The sequence below is a fragment of the Vanacampus margaritifer genome, chromosome 14 (assembly GCF_051991255.1).
Source record: "Vanacampus margaritifer isolate UIUO_Vmar chromosome 14, RoL_Vmar_1.0, whole genome shotgun sequence".
NCBI classification, from domain to species: domain Eukaryota; kingdom Metazoa; phylum Chordata; class Actinopteri; order Syngnathiformes; family Syngnathidae; genus Vanacampus; species Vanacampus margaritifer.
The window spans coordinates 3,996,026-4,018,219 of NC_135445.1; the positions used below are offsets into that span (position 1 = coordinate 3,996,026).

The window sequence follows — 22,194 nt, forward strand, 5'->3', positions numbered from 1 at the left end:
TGTTAGGCTATTGTGTATTTTAGAGCGTGTTAAAAGCTAGCACGTGTGTTTTACAGTGTGTAAAGTCATTAGCACTAGCATGCCTCCTAGTTCGCTTGGTATGAGCTAGCGTTAGTTTTGCGTGCCATAAAGACACAAAAACGCATTAGTTAGCTCTGAGCTAACACGTGTTGGTAAAGACTAAAAAAATATATCATTAGTGTGATACTTTATATGCTCGCTATGAGCTATTGTGTGCCTTTAGAGTTTGGTTGTTAACGCCAAAATAAAATGCTAAAAATCTCCATTTGCTGTCTATGAGTGAGCCTGTGTCTTGAGGGAAGCATTTATACCCCCAAAAAATATTAGCATTGCCGTTAATTTGCTTAGTATGAACAAGTATGTGTCATTTGTGGTGGCTAATTTGCCCACTGAGCATTAACAAACAAAAAAAAACATTAGCATTACTGCTAATTTGCAGCTATATGACTCAGCATGTCGTTTAAGAATGAAAACACTGGCAAAAATCAATCAGGAAGTATGACATGATGATGCGAAAGCGTCCTCCCTCCTGACCGCATATCACGTCATCTGTTTGACATTTTATGGGTCCGAGACAATCCTTTGGCCGCGCCACAATCGGAGAGTCCGAGCAAGAAGGTAGTGGACTGGACACTTTTCCGATGGGGTCGTTGGGGTCTTTCTACATGTCCTGCTGTTTGTGCGTCAACTTGGGCCTCCTGTGCGTGGTCTTGGTCGTCTTGTGGAACTGGCGTTGGCGCGGCGGATTCGCCTGGGATGGAACCGAGGCCCAGTTCAACTGGCATCCCGTCCTCATGATCAGCGGACTGCTGGTCATCTATGGCCTCGGTGAGTCGCGGCATTTAGAGTTCATACAGAGTGACAATTTAGGTACCAACATTTTTGAAGATATATATATTTTTTAATAAAATAATTATTTTTTTTTTTTTATTATTTAAATTACAAACATTTTTTTAAATAAATCATTTCTAATTCAAAAAAGATAAATGTAATTTGAATACTAATTTCATTTTAGTAGTACTCTATGGTTACAGGGTTGCAAACCAATGCTAATAATAAGGATTTTGCTCAGAAGTACATGCTAGCTAGGTTAGCAGCTATGCTAACGGGTCAGATGTATAATAAATACTTCTTCTTTTCTTTTCTTTTCTTTTTTGAGGTTTTAAAAGCAGGGTTGTGTGAACATTGAGAGACAACTTCAGAGCACAATTCAGTACTACGTCTGCTATTAAACATGTTGTTTTATATTTTAATTTCATAGAGGTTGAACAGAAAATGTCCTCCAATTCTAGACTGACCCATAAAGTGACAACCAAATGGTCATTCGATTTTTATTATTATTATTATTTGTCTAACTCACGTTATCAAAAAATTGTGTCAATATATAGATGTCCCATTTTTTCATTGCCCCACTTACATGAAAATTAATTCCGCCTAGCAACATTCCTCCTTACTATAATGTCTTCTTTCCCCGCAGCCGCCGTTCTGTTTCGAGTGCCTTGGGGGTGGTCTCAGAAGAAGCTCGCATGGAAACTGGTCCACGCGGGACTGATGCTGGCCGCTCTGATGCTCGCTGTCGTCGGCCTGCAAGCCGTCTTCGACGTGCACCGCAGCTTGAACATCCCCTCAATGTACTCCCTGCACAGTTGGGTGGGAATGGGCGCCGTGGTGACGTTTGCGTGGCAGGTAGAAATATGCTGACTTGGCGAATTGACTTTTAAAGCATTTTTTTTTTGTTTTTTGCCTTGAGTTGTGAGCAAAAATCAGACTTGAAAATTTGATTGACTTTTAAAGCTTTTTTTTTTTGTTTTTTGCCTTGAGTTGTGAGCAAAAATCAGACTTGAAAATTTGATTCAGCTTCAGATACTTGACTCTGCCACTAGATGGCAGCAGCAAATTTGTAGTTTGTCTGTTGTTGTTTTGTACTCTCATTTTTACAGTCATTCTGGGTTTTTTTTTTAATTCAGATAATTTCATCACATTATCTATAGGAAAATAACCTTTTTAAGAGAGTAATCAATCTGTGGGCGTAATATCCTCTTAATCCGCAGTGGTTCCTGGGCCTGGTCGGCTTCTTGCTGCCCTGTTCTGCGCCGCGGTTGGGCGGCGCCCTGAAGGGGATCCACGTATGGACGGGACAAGCGGTGCTGATGCTCAGTCTGGCCGCCTGCATCAGCGGGATCAACGAACAGCTCTTCTTTTCACTGTAAGATGAAAAATTATTTAAAGTGATAAAATAATAATAATAATTTCAAATGCTGATGATCAATCTAACATTTTTTTTTATGGCCAGCGACCGTTTCAGTAGGCTACAAGACATATTTGAAGTCACTCTTTATCTTTGTTGTTTGTTAGCGACGGCGTGTTAGCAAAAGCTTACAGCTCCCTGCCTGCAGAGGCGCTGTTGGCCAACACGCTGGGCGTCCTGATCGTGGCGTTCAGTATTGTTGTGTTCGGAATTCTGTCCAAAGCCGATTGGCGACGTCCCAACGCCAACACCAACGATGAAGCCACTCCGGTGAGAAGGACTTTCCCCTCATTGAATGTTACAAGTCAAAGAAAATTAATCATTTTTACATTTGTATTTGTTGTTTTCAGATTTTGCTGAGAGAGGAAGCTATTTAAGGACCACAATATAATGTGACAGAAAACACATTAACACTTATCCTGTTAAGATATGCCATTTATTCACGCAGCATGCATTGATTTGTTGCACTTTATGATTCCTGTCTTAATAAACAATACTCTGTCCTATATGACTGTTTATTGTATTATTTATTCATTTTGAAATGTTATTTTCATGAATTTAGCATTTTTTAAAAATATTTCATTATTTTATTTATTCTTTGTTTTTTTCTTATTTTTAGTTTTTATTTGTAATTTTATTTATAATAGCTTATATTATTATTATTATTATTATTATTATTATTATTATTATTATTATTATTGTTGTTGTTAGTTGTAGTAGTAGCAGCAGTAATAATAGTAGTAGTAGCTAAATTACCTAAAAATTGTGAAATAGTAGCTAAGAAGTAGGTTAATAATTAATGTATTTATTTATTAAATTAATAAATTTAATTAATCACTGTAGTAAATTTAATTAATTACAATACACATTATTTCCTATTATAAGATTAATTAAAAAAAAAAAGTCAAACGATAAGGGTTATGTTGTCGTAGTATTCTCTTGGCTTTCTGTTGGTAGCAGCAGCGTACGCTCCACCACCACCATCGAAGAAGAAGACACGTACATCCGGTCACGTGGGTCCGCCTGCTGTCACAACAGTTAGCTTCCCCCGGGGCTAGCGTCCCCTAATAAAAGCTGATTGTGTCAAAATGGATGTAAGTCAGGCCAAACAGGAACATCTACTCGCATTAAAAGGTACTTTGCAACTCATTTAGTACTTTAAATATGCACATTCCATGCGGGAATTTAGCTAAAAACGCTGTAGAAGAAGGCCGGTCTTACTCCATGCTGCTAGCTGCTAATTCGGCTAACGTCATTTTTTTGCTGTCATTACCACAATATTTTTACTTTATTGATATTATACGGGTACATTTATGGTTGTATTACAATGTACTATGTTGTGTCGATGATTTAACATGACAGAAAGTCGAATGTTTTAGCCTCGTCGGTAGCCATAGTAATTAACAATAGTCCTCTAGAAAAATAAGTTATTACGCATCCATTTCATATTGCGCTTATCATTAGGGTACCTCTGGACTGTTCTCCAGCCAATGACAGGGCACCTATAGATAAACGATTGACTGATTACACCCAATATCCGTACTGTATGTGCGGATACAATAACAACAGTAAAATAAAAATGTCTTTGCTTTTGTTGTTTTTCAGTAATGCGACTAACAAAACCAACTCTGTTTACCAACCTGCCAGTGACATGTGAAGAGCGAGACCTACCAGGTCATCATTACACCTTCTTTGACACATGTGCATGCAATTTTGGTTATATCACAACATTTGACAGCTAATACAAGGGAAAACGCACCCCACCCCAAAAAAATCCAGTTTGTTCCTCAAGTACCTTACGTTCCCGCCGTGGTTTGCACCCGCAGGCGACCTGTTCTCTCGCCTAATGCGAGACGACCCGTCCACCATCAAGGGGGCTGAGACGCTAATGCTGGGCGAGATGCTGACGCTGCCACAGAACTTTGGGTGAGTCGTCTGACCATTTCCTTTTATAATAAAATTTGGATTTTTTTAAAAAATTATTTTCACAAATAATTGAATTGTATTTTGTTTGTTAATTTTGATCATTTATATTCTCTTTTTTTATTATTGTTTTAAAAAATATTTTAATTAAATTTCAGTTTAACTTTATTGCATTCATCCCTTTTATATATCATTGCATTTTTATTTATTTTGATTGTATATGTAGCCATTTATAAAAAAATATATATGTAATGTTAATTTTATTTTAATATAACAAATTTTTTAAATTGTATTTGATATATCTTAATTTTAATTTAGTTTAAGGTTAGAAAAATGTAAAAATATATATTAAGTCAAACATATTTTTATTGTATACTTATTATTATTGTAATTACTTTAATTATATTATTATTTTATTTCCTTTGGAATTATATGGAAATATTTAGTTTTTATGAAAAATTTCTCTTTATGAATTTTCCTTTCACCTACCGGCAGTAACATCTTCCTGGGTGAGACTTTCTCCAGTTATATCAGTGTGCACAACGACAGCAGTCAGGTGGTCAAGGATATTCTGGTTAAGGTAAACCAGCGGCAAGAATGGTTAAGACAAAGCGAGCGCCTCACTAATCTTCTCTCGGCGCCCCGCGCACGTCCACAGGCTGACTTGCAGACCAGCTCGCAAAGACTCAACCTGTCGGCGTCCAACTCGGCCGTGGCCGAACTCAAACCCGAGTGCTGCATTGATGATGTCATTCACCATGAAGTCAAAGAAATTGGAACACACATGTGAGTCCCTCCTTGGGCGGGGCCAGATGGCCTTAAAAAAAAGGGACGATTTTTTTCCCCCACAAATATCAAATTTACAATTTTTATTGTATTTTTATTTATTTATCAATTTTTTTCTGCTTGTGCAAAAAAAATTATGACAATTATGTATGAAAACGCAATCCTTAATACTTTAGGTATAGCATTGTCTATAGCTTTGTAATGTACTTTGCTACCCCCTAGAGGACTGGAGTGGAACAGTTTTGAAATTTTAAAGGCTCAGCATTGATTTTTTTTTTCTTTATCACAATCCTGTTTTATATTATTTGTTTTGTTTCGTGGAAAACTCTTATTGGAAGTTTATCCCAGTTTTTCCAAGAATTTGGGGGGCTTAAATTTATTCTTTTTTTCACTTTCCATTGTTTTTATTTTATTTTATTTTTTTAAGTAATATATATAATATATATGTGCGTACACCAAATTCTATTATGTGTCCGGGGGATGACCTTGTGTTTATATACAAGTGTGTTTGTGTCGTTTCTACACTAGTGTTGTTGTTGCATGTGCGCGTGTCAAATGTTGCCCTTTGTGTTTTTTTGCAGCCTGGTGTGCGCCGTGAGCTACACGACGCAGTACGGAGAGAAGCTCTACTTCCGCAAGTTCTTCAAATTCCAGGTGAGGCAGTTCAATTAGCACGTCCTCGAGACATGTCATAAGCGCTCGCCAAAAGCGCCCCAACGGGAGCCCTCGTTCGTAACACGTGGTCTTTGTCTTTGCGCCGCCGGCGAGCGATGGAGACGTTCAGCCTGCATTCTCTCTTCAATCAGGTCCTCAAGCCCCTCGACGTCAAGACAAAGTTCTACAACGCCGAGGTACATTCCCCATCGCGTTAGCCCATTCGCTAGTTAGTCCACATCACGTTTGGCATGTGTTCATTTTGTCCTTTTATGTTCATTTTCTCCATTAGAGCGACCTCAGTTCCGTGGTAAATCGCTTTTCCTTTTTCTGTTCTCATCGCCTGTCTTCTTCACGCCGCCTGCAGGTGGACGCAAACAACAACAATGGTGACATTTGTAGGACTCTGCTATTATTATTATTATTATTTTCATATGTATTTATTTTTTTTATTATTAATTGAAGTAACTGGGAGCTGGTTATAAAGAGCAAACATTTGGAATGCTTCCCATTGTTGTTGCTTGCGCACACCTCCTTCGTCACACTTCTTTTTGCACGGGGTGCTTGTGTGTCTGACTGTGTGTGCATCGGTGTATGAGTGTGTGAGAGGGTGTGGCCTTGTGTGTTTTATTCACGTGTGCGTGTGGTATGTCTATGTGCGTGTGTTGATGAATATAAAATCACCTGGTTAAGCAATATGCTCAAAATGATTGCAATTCTGATGACGAAAACAATAAAAAAGTGTGTGAAGAAAGGGTTGGGGCCAGACTGGCTTTTTGCATGCACCGTCGTGGCGGTGGCAACTTGGTGGCATGAGCTAATGAGCTATTGCTAATGAGCTAATCTTTGCTGGCTGAGAAGTTTTGCATTCAAATGCTGCTTTTGACCACAAACGTAAAAATGGCACATAATAATAATAAAAATGTTACTGGGAAATTCTCATATTAGCAGACAGCATACATACAGCAAATAGACAACAATTTTATCCTGAGTTCTTTTTGGCCATCAGAGCTAGTGGAAAATTGTTACCTTGTTCCCCATCACAAAACAAGAAAATTTACCAACTAAAGAAAAGTAAGTAATGCTTCATTTCCCTAATGGGATTTATAACGTATCATTCAATCTATCCATCCAATTCTCACCATCTCTTCTATTCATCCATCATAAATGTATCCAACAATCAATCATTGGTGGGTAATCATCTCTTACATCAATGCAATGATTAGAGGTAACAGGGCAGGCAAGTTTAGGATTTTCGATGGTGAGACTCCGCCTCCCCGTAACCGTCTCCCCGCCGCCCTCTCCGCCACAGACGGACGAGGTGTTCCTGGAGGCCCAGATTCAGAACATCACCACGTCGCCCATGTTCATGGAGAAGGTGTCGCTAGAGCCGTCCATGATGTACAACGTGACCGAGCTCAACACCGTCACGCACCAAGACCACGGGTAATGCTAATTTTAGCTCGCCGATCAATTGGGTTTTCCATTGAATGCTAGCATTAAGCTAGCAATGTAGCTAAATCAACTTAACTCTTTGACTGCCAAAAACGTTAAATAACGTTTAGTAAAATCCTATGGAGGAGTGCCAAAGACGTTAAAAGACGTTTTGTTTCAAAACATGAGTGAAACTAACCATTTTCTATTGTTGATTACTGAAAAACGGAATAAGGTAGAAACAAACTTTTTTTTCTGATGAAAGATGAGAGTTCAATCTTTCATTTAGTAGTATGTGTGTTTCCATAGTCCAAACACATAATTTTCTGTGGACCTTGAAAGATCAGTCAAAATGCTTAAAATCGGCTGGCACCCACGGCATCCCTTTTCTGAAAACGTCTGGCAGTCAAAGAGTTAAGTGACAGTATTTGTACTTGGTTCCTTTTCTCCTTAGGGTGTCGACGTTTGGCAAGATGTCGTACCTGCAGCCCATGGACACGCGCCAGTACCTCTACTGCCTGACGCCCAAGGCCGAGTACGCCGAGAAGGCCGGCGTCATCAAGGGCGTCACCGTCATCGGGAAGCTGGACATCGTGTGGAAGACCAACTTGGGGGAGAGGGGACGCCTGCAGACCAGCCAGCTGCAGAGGATGGTACTCCCCAATTGCCCCCCCATCCCCCCCCCACCCAAAAGCTAGATGATACATCTCAGAGGGGTTTATCCTAATAAAAATCTACAACTCTGTATTTAATGTAAATACCTTTAATATAGCATATTAACATATTAAATCCTTTGTGTGTTCACCTTAATTGACCAACCAATTTAATTAGCCAATATTACGCTTTAAAAAATAGCCCAAAATATTTTTCACATAACATAAATAATGACAATCAACCATTTCTCCCCCGAAAAACAAATCAGCCGATTTTTGTCAGGTTTTTTTCCACGGTTGTAAAGGTAAAAAAAATTAAATAAAGCATAACATGTTGTAAAACAGTCAAATGTTCAGCCTAGAATTCATATCTTTAATTGTATATATTGCTATATCATAAATAATCGGCCAATTATCAGAATTGTATTCTGCCAAATATGGGACTCAAAACATCCATATCAGTATTCACCTAATGTGACACATTTACATACATCATATTTAATATCCATAATTGTCATATTTAATATCTATATACATCTAATTTACCATATGTACATAAAGTGAAAATCTGTGAGTAATTGACATACCTCCTGAAAAGGTTTGTAATTGTCTACAGATGCCACAAGATGGCAGCAAAGCTTTTTCATATGTATTTATTTGTATTATTTTAGTAGACAAGGCATGACTAAATGGAGCACGTCCTCACAGCTCAACATCGTTTTTGACACCAGGTTGCCACCAGAGGGCACCTAAACAATACTTTTAGATTTAGGTTTTTATATCTTTAATTTATTTGTGTTTATTTATTTATTCAGTGTATAATGGAGGATAGGTTTGAGGCTGCCACAAATATGTGGGGGTTGGGTCACTGTACCTAATAGGTTATCTTTGTTCTCTACACTTTTTGACATAGCTTATAGCCATATTTACACCCTTATATGGCATATGTTTACATCATAATTCCACTAAAGTATCATATTTACATCATTTTGAATGATGTGAACGTGTGACAGGCTCCGGGCTACGGAGACATCCGCCTGTCCATGGAGGTCATTCCCGACACGGTCAACCTGGAAGAACCTTTTGACATCCGATGTAAGATCACCAACTGCAGGTCAGGAAGCAACAGCTTGTGTGCTTTTTAAAAAAAAAAAAAAAAAATTAAATGTGGTTTTAATGAATTTAAAATCCTCTAGCGAAAGGACCATGGACCTTCTTGTGGACATGATCAACACGTCGTCTGTCCACTGGTGCGGCGTTTCTGGCCGAGCTCTCGGCAAGCTGAGCCCCGGGGCGTCGCTCTCGCTGCCCCTCACGCTACTGGCGTCCGTCCAAGGTCTTCAGGTACCGTGCTAATAGTATGCAAAGCCGTTTGAGCATCGAGTCTACTAGTGTGTGACACACATCGACAAGCTGTGCCTGTAAAAGTAACACAGTCGTTCTACTAGTGCGCTGGATTATCTTTTAGTGGGTTCAAAGAGAGGACTAGTAAATAGACCTTAAAGTGGGCATCAAGAATATGGAAAACGTTTTGTTTTGTTTGTTTCAGAGTATTTCCGGTCTGAGGCTTACAGACTCGTTCCTGAAGCGCACATACGAGTACGACGACGTGGCCCAAGTGTGCGTGATTTGTCCATCCTAGCGACTTTTTAACTTTTTTTTTTTTTTTTAATCCAGCTTTACACCGGACCATTGGTGCACCTCACACTGCACACTGTGTTTTAATGCTCATTCAAATGGTTGTGAATATTGAAAGGATTTGCAAATAATGTGAATATGTGTTAATAAACTTGCCGAATCGCGGAGATGTTTAAACGCAATTGGTAAGAGTCCTATGTAAATGCTAACTTCAAACGGTATTGGCTTACTAATGAAAAACATTTTGTCAGCCTATTAGCGTAATTGCAGATTTTTTAATATTTGTTAAAAAAAAAATTGTTTTTTCCCCCAACTGCGTTATTACGCTAACAATTAGCATGTTTGTATGTACCTACTCACTATTAATGAGTTTGCCAGCGGAAAAAAAAAACATGGTACCAGGTACTAGAAATAGTATGGTGATAGCAAGTAGGTACCATTTCTAGTCCCTGGTAGTACCTGCGTTGCCAATGGAAACACAGAAACTATCAAGTACTAGAAATTCTAAAAATGTTACATCATTTCCACTGGGAAAAAGATATTAGTGATATTTGAATTTTTTTTGTAACATTTTGCTTCTGGGGTAACAAATGTTCTTAATGAATGATGTGTGTGTGTGTGTGTGTGTGGGGGGGGGGTGTAATAAGTAATTTAAAAAATCTAAACTATTACAAAACGATGACAAAAGATTTCGATTTCATGTCATTTTATTTTTGGAGTCATTGGAAGGAAGCATCTTCCTGGCCCAGCAGAGCTGATTTGAGCCGCTGAAAAACGACAGTGGGCTAACACCATCTTTTGGCATGTCCATTTTCCAGACAAGTGCAGAAATGAATAATACAGAAAAACGCGAACATTCCGGTTAATGCTGGTCTAAATCAAAGTGTATTTCTAATTTTGACCTAAAGGGGGCAGCCGATTACTGCGGTCACAGTGCGTTTGCATGTTGGCCTCAGTGAATCACATTGATCATAAAATAGTGATAGATTTGACAAAAGATTTGAACTTTGATCTTGACAGCCGCAATTTTAAATCACTTTCCCACAAAATGGAGCTAGCCCACTCTTGTCTTAAGTGGCTCATTTGTTTTATAAAGCTTCTGATGCCAAATACCAGTTTGAAAGCATGCAGGAGGAGCAACCTTACACTTAAACAACATACACAAATAAAGATTTTAAGTTATACAAGTTATACATTATCATAATGAATAGTTATTATATAGTGGCGCTAAAGTGCAATGACAATGTCACAATGCAGGCGTGTCAGTCACATGACTAAAAAGCAACAGTGGACATCACGTGATGCAGTGGCACCTTGACTTACGAGAACAATTTGTCGTTTTACTGGCATCTCAAATTTTGGCTTGCAAAAGTGGGGAGGGAAAAAAATCCACAGGTCAAAGTGCCAGTGCCCTCATATCGGGTCTTCCTCACAGCTGTCAATCAGCTCAGGGAGTCCAGCCTGGGAGAGTTGGCTCAGTTTGGTGAGGCGACTGTCATTTTGGAGAGAGAGAGGGAGGAGGGTTTTTTTTGTTTTGCTTTTTTATTAAAGCAGAAGGTGCGGGAATCAAACGCAAACACCCACCTGAGGCATCACGAGTGCTCCTCTGCGCTGCCGCTGAACGATCGACTCCGGATGTGATTCCGCAACTGCTCGATGAGCTCGGGGTTCTGCTGCTGGATCTGCTGGGCAAACTGCTGCCCCCTGGTGGACAAACAAAAGTCGGTAACGCGCAAGGTAATGTTTACATCCGCCTTTCAATTGGCAACAGCAGATTATTATATAATATTGACAAAATAAAGGGAAGGGAAGTACAGTACTTGGTACTTTCATTATCTTTGTCTCATGCTTCAATGTGTTAATGTCGGCCCCTATTTGGTTGTACCTGATTTAGCGGCCAATGGAAAAGTACAAGTAGCAAGTAGACATCATGACGGTGAGCAAAAGCGTGAACTTGTACTTACGCTTCAATCAAACTGGAAATGTCAGTCAACCCTCCCACTCCGGCGGCAGGTCCTCCCACCGCGTTGGCCATCATTCCCGACATTCTGACAAGGATGACGAGGTTGGTGAGATGCTAAAAGCTAAGCTAATCTCAAAGCTGACACATAGATGGCGCCGATACTCACAGCTGCTGCACCTGCTGGTTCTGCACCACACTGGCTGCCTGTCGACATAGGAAATGTTTTTTTTTTGCAATCGATCGCTTTGTGGCAATGATGACCATATAAGGAAGCGCTGCGCTTACCATGCTGATGAAGGCGGGGTTGTTGATTAAACTGGCCATGTCGAATCCCAAACCGGCGGCCATCTGCATTATAACACGTTGTATTTTATGATTTTTTTAAAAGTGTTTCTTTACATGTATTTGTTATTTTATTAAATTTAATTAAAAAAAATATTTCACTACATTTACTAGTAGTTCATATTCATGCAATTTTACATAGATATTTAAATTATTTTATCTATACATTCCCTTTGGATTTCCATTTTTCCATTTTCATTACTGTATATGTGTGAGTCAACTAAGTGTCACGAGTGTGGCTGCCGCAGTCTCGTTTCTTTTTTGTCAGGCCCGGTGTTTTGTGTCGTCTTGCACTCACGGGACTGCTGGCTTCCTTCTGCTTCTGCTCGGCCACCTTCAGGTTGGACTTGTACGTGTCGTTGTCCGGGTCCAGCACCAGCGCCTTCTTGAAGTAAGAAATGGCCTCGGGGTATTTGTTCATGGCCGTTAGCGCCAGGCTGCGAGCGCAGAGCATAAAAAGCACGGGTCACGTTTTATATTTTTATTTATGTGTTCATGTTTTATCATTTTATTTTATCATGTTTTTTTTTTTATGCATTTAATTTTTCACTGATTTACCCCATCCTGCCGTACGCTTTACTGTAGCTGGGATCGATCCTGATGGCTCGCTCGCAGTCGCCCGTCGCCTCCGTGTAGTCGCCCAGCTTACTGTAAGCAGCCGCCCTGCGCAACCACAGCATTAGCCTCACCTAGCAATAGCATGACCGTAGCGCGCGGGTAATACCTGTTGCAGTAATAGACGGCGTTCCTCAGGTCCAAGTCTATGGCCTTGGTGTAGCACTCCACCGCGCATCGGTAGTTCTCCTCCTTCATGTGATTGTTCCCTGAAAACATACGACTGTGTTAACATTGGTCCATATGATATCATATCCGGATACAAGCAGACCAATCACGTTGTGACACAAGGCGAGCGATCAAATGGTATCTTATCTTTGCCACCTTCGTTCTTTAGCTGCTCGGCTCGTTCGGCATCTTCGGGCGAAGGAGTGGTCGCCGGTAAACTCAGGTTGTCATTCTGAGGGAAATATGACAAATGATTGGTCAGCCAGTATTGGTGTTTAACAACAAATCAAAGTATTGGCATCAAAGACACATTCAGTGTCTCTTTTTTTTTTTTTTTTTTTCAAACACAAAGATGCGTGGTTATTTATGTGCTATTTTCTATATAATTAGAATTTTGAAAGACATGTTCATGGTGATTTTTAAGACCTCAAAGATACATGTAGAGAGATTACCCCCCCACGGGTGTCCAAAATAAGACCATAATGTTCCATATCAAAGACACATCCATGGCGATGTTTTTTTTTTTTTTGTATCTACAACATTCCGAAACAAAATCGACGCTCACCTTTAGGAGCGAGTTGAGGAAGACCTCCATGAGAGGTTGTGGCGCCGCCAGGTGGCAGTCGCTAGCGTTGATCTTAAAGGTGGTCTCCAGACACTGGATGGCAACTGCGGCAAAAGTGGGATGTTCAGACTGGTTCTGACCAACATAACATCTGACACCAGGCGTCCACGTACCTTCCAGGCTCTCCTGCTCGTCGGAATTCAACGTGCCGCCGTGCGTCTGATCCCGTAGGAACTGTACGATAGAAAACGCCAGGCGCTTCTCCACCGCCATGTTTACCTACAAACACGTACATTTGAATACAATTTTAGTACAGTGATAACTTGACTTGCGAGTACCTGAATTTACTAGCTTTTCAAGTTTTGACTTCCAACATGGCGGGCGCTTTCAGAGCTGCGTGATGTCATAGCAAAACTATTTATTACATGATTAGTTCAATAACGTATTGTTAGCCTAATAGTATAGCTACCTCAATCATTTTGAACTGCCACAATATCAATAAAAAATACAAACGTGCTTGGGAAAAATTGTGGGGGGTTTCTTTGTCATTGAACATTTGTGTAGCCTAGTCTTCCATGTCATGTAATCTGCAAATGTTGAATCGAGGCAACTGAACTTTTGTTTGTTGAATTTGTTGGGTGATTGTCCGAAAATCAATCAAATAATGACTCTATGCTAACTATGTGCTAACAGTAAGCTAACTAATTTAGCTTCCTACCTAATATTAGATACTAGAAAAGTTAATTGACTGTGTAATAATAATTGAATATTTTATACATTAATACAATTAAATCTAATAGCTACCACGATTACACAACAATCAACGGAGCAGTTAGTTACGGAGATAGAGGTCCCGAGGTGCGTGATGACGTCACTGGTAGCAGGTACAAACCAATGCACGCGGGAAAGACGGTCACGTGCGTCTCACATACACACCCGTCTCCATCCTCCTCCCGACGATTGTTGACACACTGGTTGTGACGTCACCGCGCCGAATGTCATTTTACCGTTTAAGCACAATTCTTGTTTGGAGGCACGTGAGCGTAACAGAAATGGCTAAAGTGGGCGTCTCTGCCTCAAACGAGTTCTATTCTTGACGACGCGATGATCACGTGACACAAAAAAGGAATGCATAAAAGCAAATACAAAAACAAATGAATGCCAGTATGGGTGCTGAAATTCCGTCAAAAGGTGCTTAACGGCATCCTCTTACCTGAGCCGCGGCCGCTTATAACAGTCGCCGCCGTCACTCGCGCACGGGACAGCTCAAGCTAGCCTGGTCCTCCCCTGCGCATGCGCAAATGCAGGGCTGATACCGGAAGTGACAGAAAAAGAGAGAAGAGATGGGGCGTTTGATTGACAAGCTGCCACTGTTACCCGGACAACAGTAGTCTTCCGTTTCATTTTCTCTCTCTCTCTTGCTCGCTCGCTCTTTTTTTGTTCATCTTTTCAGTAAAGTGCGTCATGTTTACGTCACGAGCCGCGACGGCCTGGCGCGTTCTCGGCAGGTATGAATAACACGTGCACGCGCCACGATTTCAATTGGTCACATAAACATTCTTCTTACCACAACATGATGCACAACGCGCGTTCGCGCACAGTACACAATACATACCGTGATACTGAACACAAACACGCTACACGAGACAAACTACTAAGCAAAGTTAGCACACTCGACACATTACACAACACAAACTTCACTACACACAACGTAACACAGTAACTACTTAATCTACACTACATAACACACGTCCTTAACTAACTTGGGTTGGGGTTTCTAAGTAGGGTTTTTAATTAGGTTTAGTGTTTCAAAGTACATAACATACACGACCATATTACACAACACACATTCTACCTTACAACACAAAAACTAAACACAATCTCACACACACTACACAACACGCTAACTTATCCAACTCACGTACACGACATGACAAATTGAACACAACACAACCCACTAGTTAACACATAACATACACTATAGTAGAAACCACACACAGACTCACAGAGGCCTTGAATGACACATTAGCATTAGCTAGTGAGCTTGAGGTTATGAGGTGTGTTATGTAGTGTGTAAGGTAGTCTTAGTGTGTAGTACACTCACTGCATGCCGTCGCCCCCCTCCCCTTTCTCTTCCCGTCTCCCTTCCAGAGCAGCACTCAAACCTCATTTCAGACACGTGAATAAGAGAGAGCGACGTAGGAAAAGAGAGAGAGAGGGGAAATGACATCGTTCACTTCAAAGTGTCTGCTCTTTGTACCGGCTCGTTCGCAAATGACCCATCACTAGTCGCCGCTTAGCACGGAAAGAATCCCAAGCGCGACGTCCCAGAATGTGTCGCCCGTGAGCAACATAAACTTAGGCCATCTGAACGTCTGTCACTCTGTGCAGAGACCCCGTGTGGAGGATGACCATCCTGAACGGCGCGTCGCCGCGTCCCGCACGGGAATACGCTCACAGTACCCCGCTGAGGTGGGACCGGTCGCCGGAGGACATTCGGTCAGAGAGCGAGCGATTGGTCAACAGTGTGAAGGAGGTCTACGATGAGATTGGACGCCTCCGCGTGGACGCCGTCTGTGTCGAGAACACGCTGAGGGCGCTCGCCAACGTCAAGATGGATTACGCGGGTGAAGCCCGCACACGCTACATTAATGTCCTGCTACCTTAGAATGTCAGCCAAGCAAGTCGAACATTATATGCGCAACGCTGCATGACACAGCAAATGTTTGCTGTTTCCAAGCGTTCCTTGTCGTCCGCAGTGCGTCGTCACGCTCTCGACTTCCCGCAGTACGTGAGCCCGTGTCAGGCGGTGCGTTCGGCCAGCGTCGAGGCCGACAGACGTCTGTGCGACTTTGACGTGGAGCTGAGCATGAGGGACGACGTCTTCCTCAGAATCGCCGCGTTGCAGGTAGTCTCCCGCACCATCCGTCGTACTGCGTCACGTCTCGTTGACACGCGTCGGTGACGTTCCCGCGAGCAGAAGACGCTTCCGGAAAACGTCTCGGCAGAGGAAAAACGCTTCTTGGAGAGACTGGTGTCGTCGGGTCGGAGGAACGGACTGCATCTGTCTGCAGATACGAGAGAGGTGATGCCTGATTACGTACTAGTTCTGATCAAAACTGGCTTGAAACCCTAACCCAGGTTTAAACCCCTACCTTGAAATCACAACTTCTAACCCTGCCTTAAAATCCCAATTGGAAACCCTAAACTTGGGTTGAAATCAACTCAAGACTTGAAACCTGAATCCCTGTTTAAAACCCTAAACCATACCTACACTCTAATTTGAAATCCCCAACCTGACTTGAAACCTTAAACCTGTCTTAAAACCCAAATCCCAGGCTTGTAACTGTAACTCAGAAACCCTTTAATTGAGAACCGCAACCCCCACTTAAAAGCCTAATTTGAAAACCTATCCCTAACTTGAAACCCTAACTCTGACCTCAAACCCCAATTTGCAATTTTAATACCAATTTGAAACTCTAATAATGACTTCAAACCCCCGCGTTCAAATGCTGAAACCCTCATTTGAAAGCCTAACCCAGGCATGACACCCAATTTTGAAATTCCAACCCTGCTATCAAACCCTGAACTAAAACCCAATTTTGAAACCCCAACCCTGTCTTGAAACCCTCATTTGAAACCCTAAATCAGTCTTGGAACTGTAATTTATATCATTGTAACCCAAATTTAAAATCCTAACCCAGGGTTAAAACCATAACCCGCTTGAAACTCTTTACCCGATTTTAGAACCCTGCTTCTGAATCCCCAACCCTTGCCCACTTGCTTGAAACCCGAAATCCTTGCTTGAAACCCGAAATCCTAACCTTTCTTTGAAACCACAACCCTGACCTGAAATCTGAACACTCTTGAAGGCCAACTTTGAAACCCCAACCAACTTTTTACCATCCAAAGAAAATCAAAAGAAAGTCCAAGCTGATCTCTGAACTCTCCATCGAGTTCAACAAGAACCTGAACGAGGACAACACGTTCCTGCTCTTCTCAGAGAAGCAGCTGGGTCGGTACACACACACAAACACACACACACACACACACACACACACTCATGGCACCTTGACTAACCCCCACCCAAAAGACGGCATGGCCGAGAACTTCCTGTCGGGTCTGGATGTGGACGAGGCGTCGGGCCTGTACAAGGTGACTCTGGCTTATCCGCACTATTTCCCCGTCATGAAACGTTGCCGCCACCCCGAGACGCGGCGGAGGATGGAGACGGCCTTTCACAGCAGGTGCAAAGAGGTACGAGGGGGACGACGTCACGGCAACATGAGACCCCCACCCCCCACCCCCAAAGCCCAGCTGGCGACATGTGAATTGTGTGGCAGGCGAACACGCTGATCCTGGAGCGTTTGGTGGCGCTGCGTGCCGAGGTGGCGTCTCTGCTGGGCTTCAGCTGCCACGCCGACTACGTGCTGGAGGTCAACGTGGCCAAGGACGCCACCAACGTTGACGCCTTCCTAAGTAACGTCCTATCAAATCCACTTAGTAGCCTAACCCTAAAACCAAATGTTTAGTCTTACTTGAAACAACAATTTGAAACCCTAACAGTCTAAAACCCCTCATTTCAAGCCCTATATCCGTCTTGAAACAGCATTTTGAAACCCTAACCCTGATTTGAGAAACTAACCCTTGTTTGAAACCCCCTCGAGCAACCCTAACATTGACTTCAAACCCAAATTTGAAACAGCAGCAACTGTTCCTTCAAAACCTACTTAGAAATTCTTCACTTTCCTTTCTTTTCTTTGGTCCTTCCTCTGGTCTCCTGACGGCCTCACGACTCTGGCTGGAAGTGTTCGGTTTAGGTGAACGGTATGGGATTTTTTAATAGGTTTTAGGTGAACTAATGAATACACTCACACGCACGCACATACAAAATAAAAAATAAAAATAAAATTTAAATTAAAAAAAAGAGCAATGATGATGACATGTCAAATCGGTAAAATTACCGAATGAACAATACTGAGCTCTCCAGGGAAAAAAAAAAAAGGAAGAAAAAAAAAAGAAATTCTAACCCTGGATTGAAACCCTAATTGCAAACCCCAAATATTTACTTTGAAACCCTAACAAGAAATCCTACTTAGAGAACCTAACACTGACTTCCATCCATCCATCCATCCATTTTCTTGACCGCTTTTCCTCACTAGGGTCGCGGGGGTGCTGGAGCCTATCCCAGCTGGCTTCGGGCAGTAGGCGGGGTACACCCTGAACTGGTTGCCAGCCAATCGCAGCTAACACTGACTTGAAACCCTAATTGTTACCCTACCCACTACTTGGAAACAAAAACTTTACATTGCAACCCCTAAACATTCTTTGAAACCTTAACAAGATCCCTAAAACCCTAACCGAAAACCTTATCTTGAATCCTCGCTTGGAAACTCGAGCCCTCTAATCCTCGTTTTGAAGCCCTACCCCACGGATGTAAAACCCTAATTCTGCTCCCATCAAAGATGCTCTCCAGGAGATTCTGGAGCCGGTAGGCGCTCAGGAGCGCAAGTACATGCTGGCGCTAAAAAAGCAGGAGTGCCTGCGGAGCGGCCGGCGCTTCGACGGGCGTCTGAACGCGTGGGACCTCCCCTTCTACATGGCCCAGGTGGAGCGGCGCGGGTTCGCCGTGGACAAGGACAAACTGCTGGAGTACTTCCCGCTGGACGCCGTCACCGAGGGCCTCCTGGGGATCTACCAGGACCTGCTGGGGCTGCGCTTCGGCCGGGTGCGGGCGGCGCCCGTGTGGCACCAGGACGTTCAGGTCTACGTTGCCCACGACGGCGACACCGGCGAGGAGATGGGCCGCTTCTACCTGGACCTGCACCCGAGGTGAGACCTCAAGCCGATCCAGTTCCTACACAAAGGGTTTTGTCTCCATGCACCAGGCAGACTGTCAAACCCGAACCCTGCCTTAACACCCTAATTTGTAACTCTAACTTGGACTTGAAACACTAAACTCTTGTTTGAAACCATAACCCAGACTTGAAACGCTCATTTCAAACCCAATAAACTGAAACTCTCATTTCAAACCTTAACACTGGCCTGAATACCTTACTTTGAAACCCTGACCCAGGCTTCAACTTAACCTGATTTGAAACACTTACAGAGACTTCAAATCCTAACTTGAAACCGTAACACTGGCTTTAAAACCGTCATTTGAAACTTCAAATTCTTCAAACTTCAAAGCTTTTAAAACCCTAATTTGAATGCCCGATCATGGCGTCAAACTCTAACCTTGGCTTGAACACCTAACTTCAAACCTTAACCTTGACATTAAACTCTCATTTGAAACCTTAACCCTTGTTTGAAACCCTCACCCGGGATTTAAATTCCTCATTTGAAACTTTACCTTAAAACCCTAACCCAGGCTTTAAACCTGAACTCAAATTCCAAACTCTGGCTTAAAACCCAAAACTTAAGGTTGAAACCCTAACACTGATTTGAAACCATTCGCCTCGTTTGAAACCATAACCCAGCCTTGAAACCCTTATTTGAAAAAAATAACTTTAAACCTTAACACCGGGATTCAAACCCTAACTTAAAACCCTGCCTCAACAAGTAAAATCGTTTTTAACAAGTAAAATTAAGTACAAGCACAAACTGTCATGTGACTTAGTTCCATTTCTACCGCCAGGGAAGGGAAGTACGGCCACGCCGCGTGCTTCTCCCTGCAACCCGGGTGCGAGGGCCCCGGAGGGGGGCGACGCCTCCCGGTGGCCGCTTTGGTGGCCAACTTCACCAGACCGGCTGCGGGTCTGCCCTCGCTGCTGCAGCACCACGAGGTGGAGACGTACTTTCACGAGTTTGGACACGTCATGCACGAAATCTGCTCCAAGGTGAGTCAAACACGTTACGTTGGCTTCAATAAATATTCAATTGTATTTATTTACAAAAATAGCCGTTTAGAGTTGTCGAAGGCAATAGTTGTCTTTTATGTTGACGAAAAAAACGTACATTAGGTCGTTTGTGTTGTTTACAAAAGCATGTACATTAAGTTCATTGAAGACTGAATTTTATTTGTTTACGAAAATTGGTTATGAAAGGTTGTTGAAGGTCTTTGATGTTTACACACACACAAAACAAACAAATGTAAATTGCGTCTCGGACTAACTGAGATTATTATGAAACTCATATTTGATATTTACGTCATCGCATACCTTTAAGTTTGTTGAAGGTTCTAAATTGATCTAAAAGAAAATGCACTAGTCTAATCCTCTCGTCAATGATTGTATTGAATTTGATTTGTGCTGTCACTATCGAATATTTTTATAATCAATTACTCTTATCGATTATTCAATCGACTAATCGGATTAATTTTAATTAAAGTGTTACAAAAGTTTTTTTTCTTCCTGATTACTGTTTATTAACCATTGATTGGTGCTTATTTCATACTTTGTATTCGTATAGCGATTTAACTCTTTGACTGCCAAAAACGTTAAATAACGTTTAGTAAAATCCTATGGAGGAGTGCCAAAGACGTTAAAAGACGTTTTTTTCAAAACAGGTGAAACTAACCATTTTCTATTGTTGATTACTCAAAAACGGAATAAGGTAGAAACAAACTTTTTTTTCTGATGGAAGATGAGAGTCCAATCTTTTTTTGGCAGTATGTGTGTTTCCATAGTCCAAACACATAATTTTCTATGGACCTTGAAAGATCAGTCAAAATGCTTAAAATCGGCTGGCACCCACGGCATCCCTTTTCTGAAAACGTCTGGCAGTCAAAGAGTTAAAAAAATAAAGGGGGTGGGGGGGGTTGACGTTTTATTGTGTTACCGGTTCGGTCATTGTTTTCCAAAGTAAAAACAGATGCTTGCAAAAGCCGTTATTTTTGATTAAACACAGAAGATAATCAGTCTTCTTTCATGGAGGACTACAGAAATCACTTTCCTTTCTTTTCTTTGGTCCTTCCTCGGGTCTCCTGACGGCCTCACGACTCTGGCTGGAAGTGTTCGGTTTAGGAGAACGGTTTGGGATTTCTTAAAAAAAATAAAAAAATAAAGGACTACAGAAATCCATGAACAATTGCTGTTGATATGCTGAAATCAGAGGATTTGGACAATTTTAAATAAAAAAAGGCAAATTGATTAATTTGATAATAATAACAATTCATTTTAACAGCTCGAAATTTCATTTGACCTCTTGAGCAGGCGACCTTTTCGGAGTTCAGCGGCACGCTGGTGGAAACGGACTTTGTGGAGGTTCCGTCTCAGGTGCTGGAGAACTGGGCGTGGGAGAAGGAGCCGCTAAGGAGGATGTCGCGCCACTACAAGGACGGCTCCGCCATCCCGGAGGCGCTGCTCGACAAGCTCATCGCGTCGCGGGTGGCCAACACGGGTCCGAACCTTACTCCGTTGGCAAACATGTGGGATCAGGACTCCACAAAGTCACGTCATTGCTGTTTCTTTTTCAGGGTTGATGAACCTGCGGCAGGTGGTCCTGAGTAAGGCGGACCAGTTGCTGCACACCGGAGCCGGCGCTGACTCGGCCTCAGTGTACGCTAAACTATGCCAGGACATCCTGGGGGTTCCTGCCACGGAAGGTCATCTCTGGAGAATTCCATGAAGTGGGAAAGTATAACAGATTGTGATTTATTTCGACCAAATCTGATCGCAGGCACCAACATGTTGGCCAGCTTCGGCCACCTGGCGGGAGGCTACGACGGGCAGTACTACAGCTACCTGTGGAGCGAGGTCTATTCCACGGACATCTACTTCAGCCGCTTTAAAAAGGAAGGAATCTTCAATCCGGAAGTGGGTCCCAATCCAAAACTAAGACTACAGTGGCCGTGCGCTCGCCTCATTCATGGCCCGCTTGTCCAACAGGTGGGGAAAGAGTACCGACGGGTCATCCTGGAGGCGGGAGGCTCAGCGGACGGCACGGACTTGCTGAAACGCTTCCTGGGCCGGGCGCCGCGCCAGGACGCCTTCTTCCACTGTAAGGGACTGACGGGCCCCTCGGACGCCCAATTGTGATGCATCCTGGGAATATTTTCGAGATTCACCCAAATGTGTTTCTTGATTACTTCTGTAATGTGTGTGTGTCCTTTTGTATGATTTTTTTTTGTAGTGTGCTATTTTTAAACTCAATTTTAACTTCTAAATACGTTTACATCTGATTTTTTTTTAAATAATGTTTGAATAATAATAATAAAATAAGAGACATAATAGTTTGTGTTGAG

At 42.2% G+C, this 22,194-nt stretch overlaps 3 protein-coding genes across 10 annotated transcripts; all 3 read left to right on the forward strand.

The window, feature by feature from the left end:
- The first annotated feature begins 489 nt into the window (after positions 1-489).
- Positions 490-2,702, forward strand: LOC144034079 (lysosomal membrane ascorbate-dependent ferrireductase CYB561A3-like). Its single transcript, XM_077542616.1, has 5 exons — positions 490-849; positions 1,499-1,707; positions 2,073-2,227; positions 2,377-2,539; positions 2,620-2,702. The coding sequence occupies exons 1-5, from the start codon at positions 585-587 to the stop codon at positions 2,644-2,646; spliced, it is 819 nt and encodes a 272-aa protein (XP_077398742.1). The 5' UTR covers positions 490-584; the 3' UTR covers positions 2,647-2,702.
- A 552-nt stretch (positions 2,703-3,254) lies between these two features.
- Positions 3,255-9,539, forward strand: trappc13 (trafficking protein particle complex subunit 13). Of its 2 annotated transcripts, XM_077586244.1 has the most exons (13): positions 3,255-3,403; positions 3,875-3,943; positions 4,096-4,195; positions 4,688-4,772; positions 4,851-4,978; positions 5,560-5,632; positions 5,785-5,829; positions 5,925-5,942; positions 6,945-7,078; positions 7,521-7,719; positions 8,733-8,833; positions 8,916-9,063; positions 9,269-9,539. In XM_077586244.1, exons 1-13 carry the CDS (start codon positions 3,358-3,360, stop codon positions 9,359-9,361), a joined length of 1,239 nt encoding a protein of 412 aa, XP_077442370.1. In that variant the 5' UTR covers positions 3,255-3,357; the 3' UTR covers positions 9,362-9,539. The 2 variants fall into 2 exon arrangements, with proteins under 2 accessions (XP_077442370.1, XP_077442371.1); XM_077586245.1 differs by lacking the exon at positions 5,925-5,942.
- A 156-nt stretch (positions 9,540-9,695) lies between these two features.
- Positions 9,696-22,182, forward strand: nln (neurolysin (metallopeptidase M3 family)). Of its 7 annotated transcripts, none has more exons than XM_077586221.1 (15): positions 9,696-11,293; positions 11,371-11,422; positions 11,931-12,053; positions 15,402-15,637; positions 15,770-15,918; positions 15,991-16,095; positions 16,923-17,025; positions 17,104-17,267; positions 17,354-17,489; positions 18,476-18,842; positions 19,648-19,849; positions 21,164-21,350; positions 21,427-21,555; positions 21,630-21,766; positions 21,839-22,182. In XM_077586221.1, the coding sequence occupies exons 1-15, from the start codon at positions 11,203-11,205 to the stop codon at positions 21,986-21,988; spliced, it is 2,331 nt and encodes a 776-aa protein (XP_077442347.1). In that variant the 5' UTR covers positions 9,696-11,202; the 3' UTR covers positions 21,989-22,182. The 7 variants fall into 7 exon arrangements, 6 of the variants coding, with proteins under 6 accessions (XP_077442347.1, XP_077442348.1, XP_077442345.1 ...); XM_077586222.1 differs by having other exon boundaries at positions 9,696-11,094; positions 11,252-11,293; positions 16,923-17,267; XM_077586219.1 differs by having other exon boundaries at positions 16,923-17,267.
- The last annotated feature ends 12 nt before the right edge of the window (positions 22,183-22,194 follow it).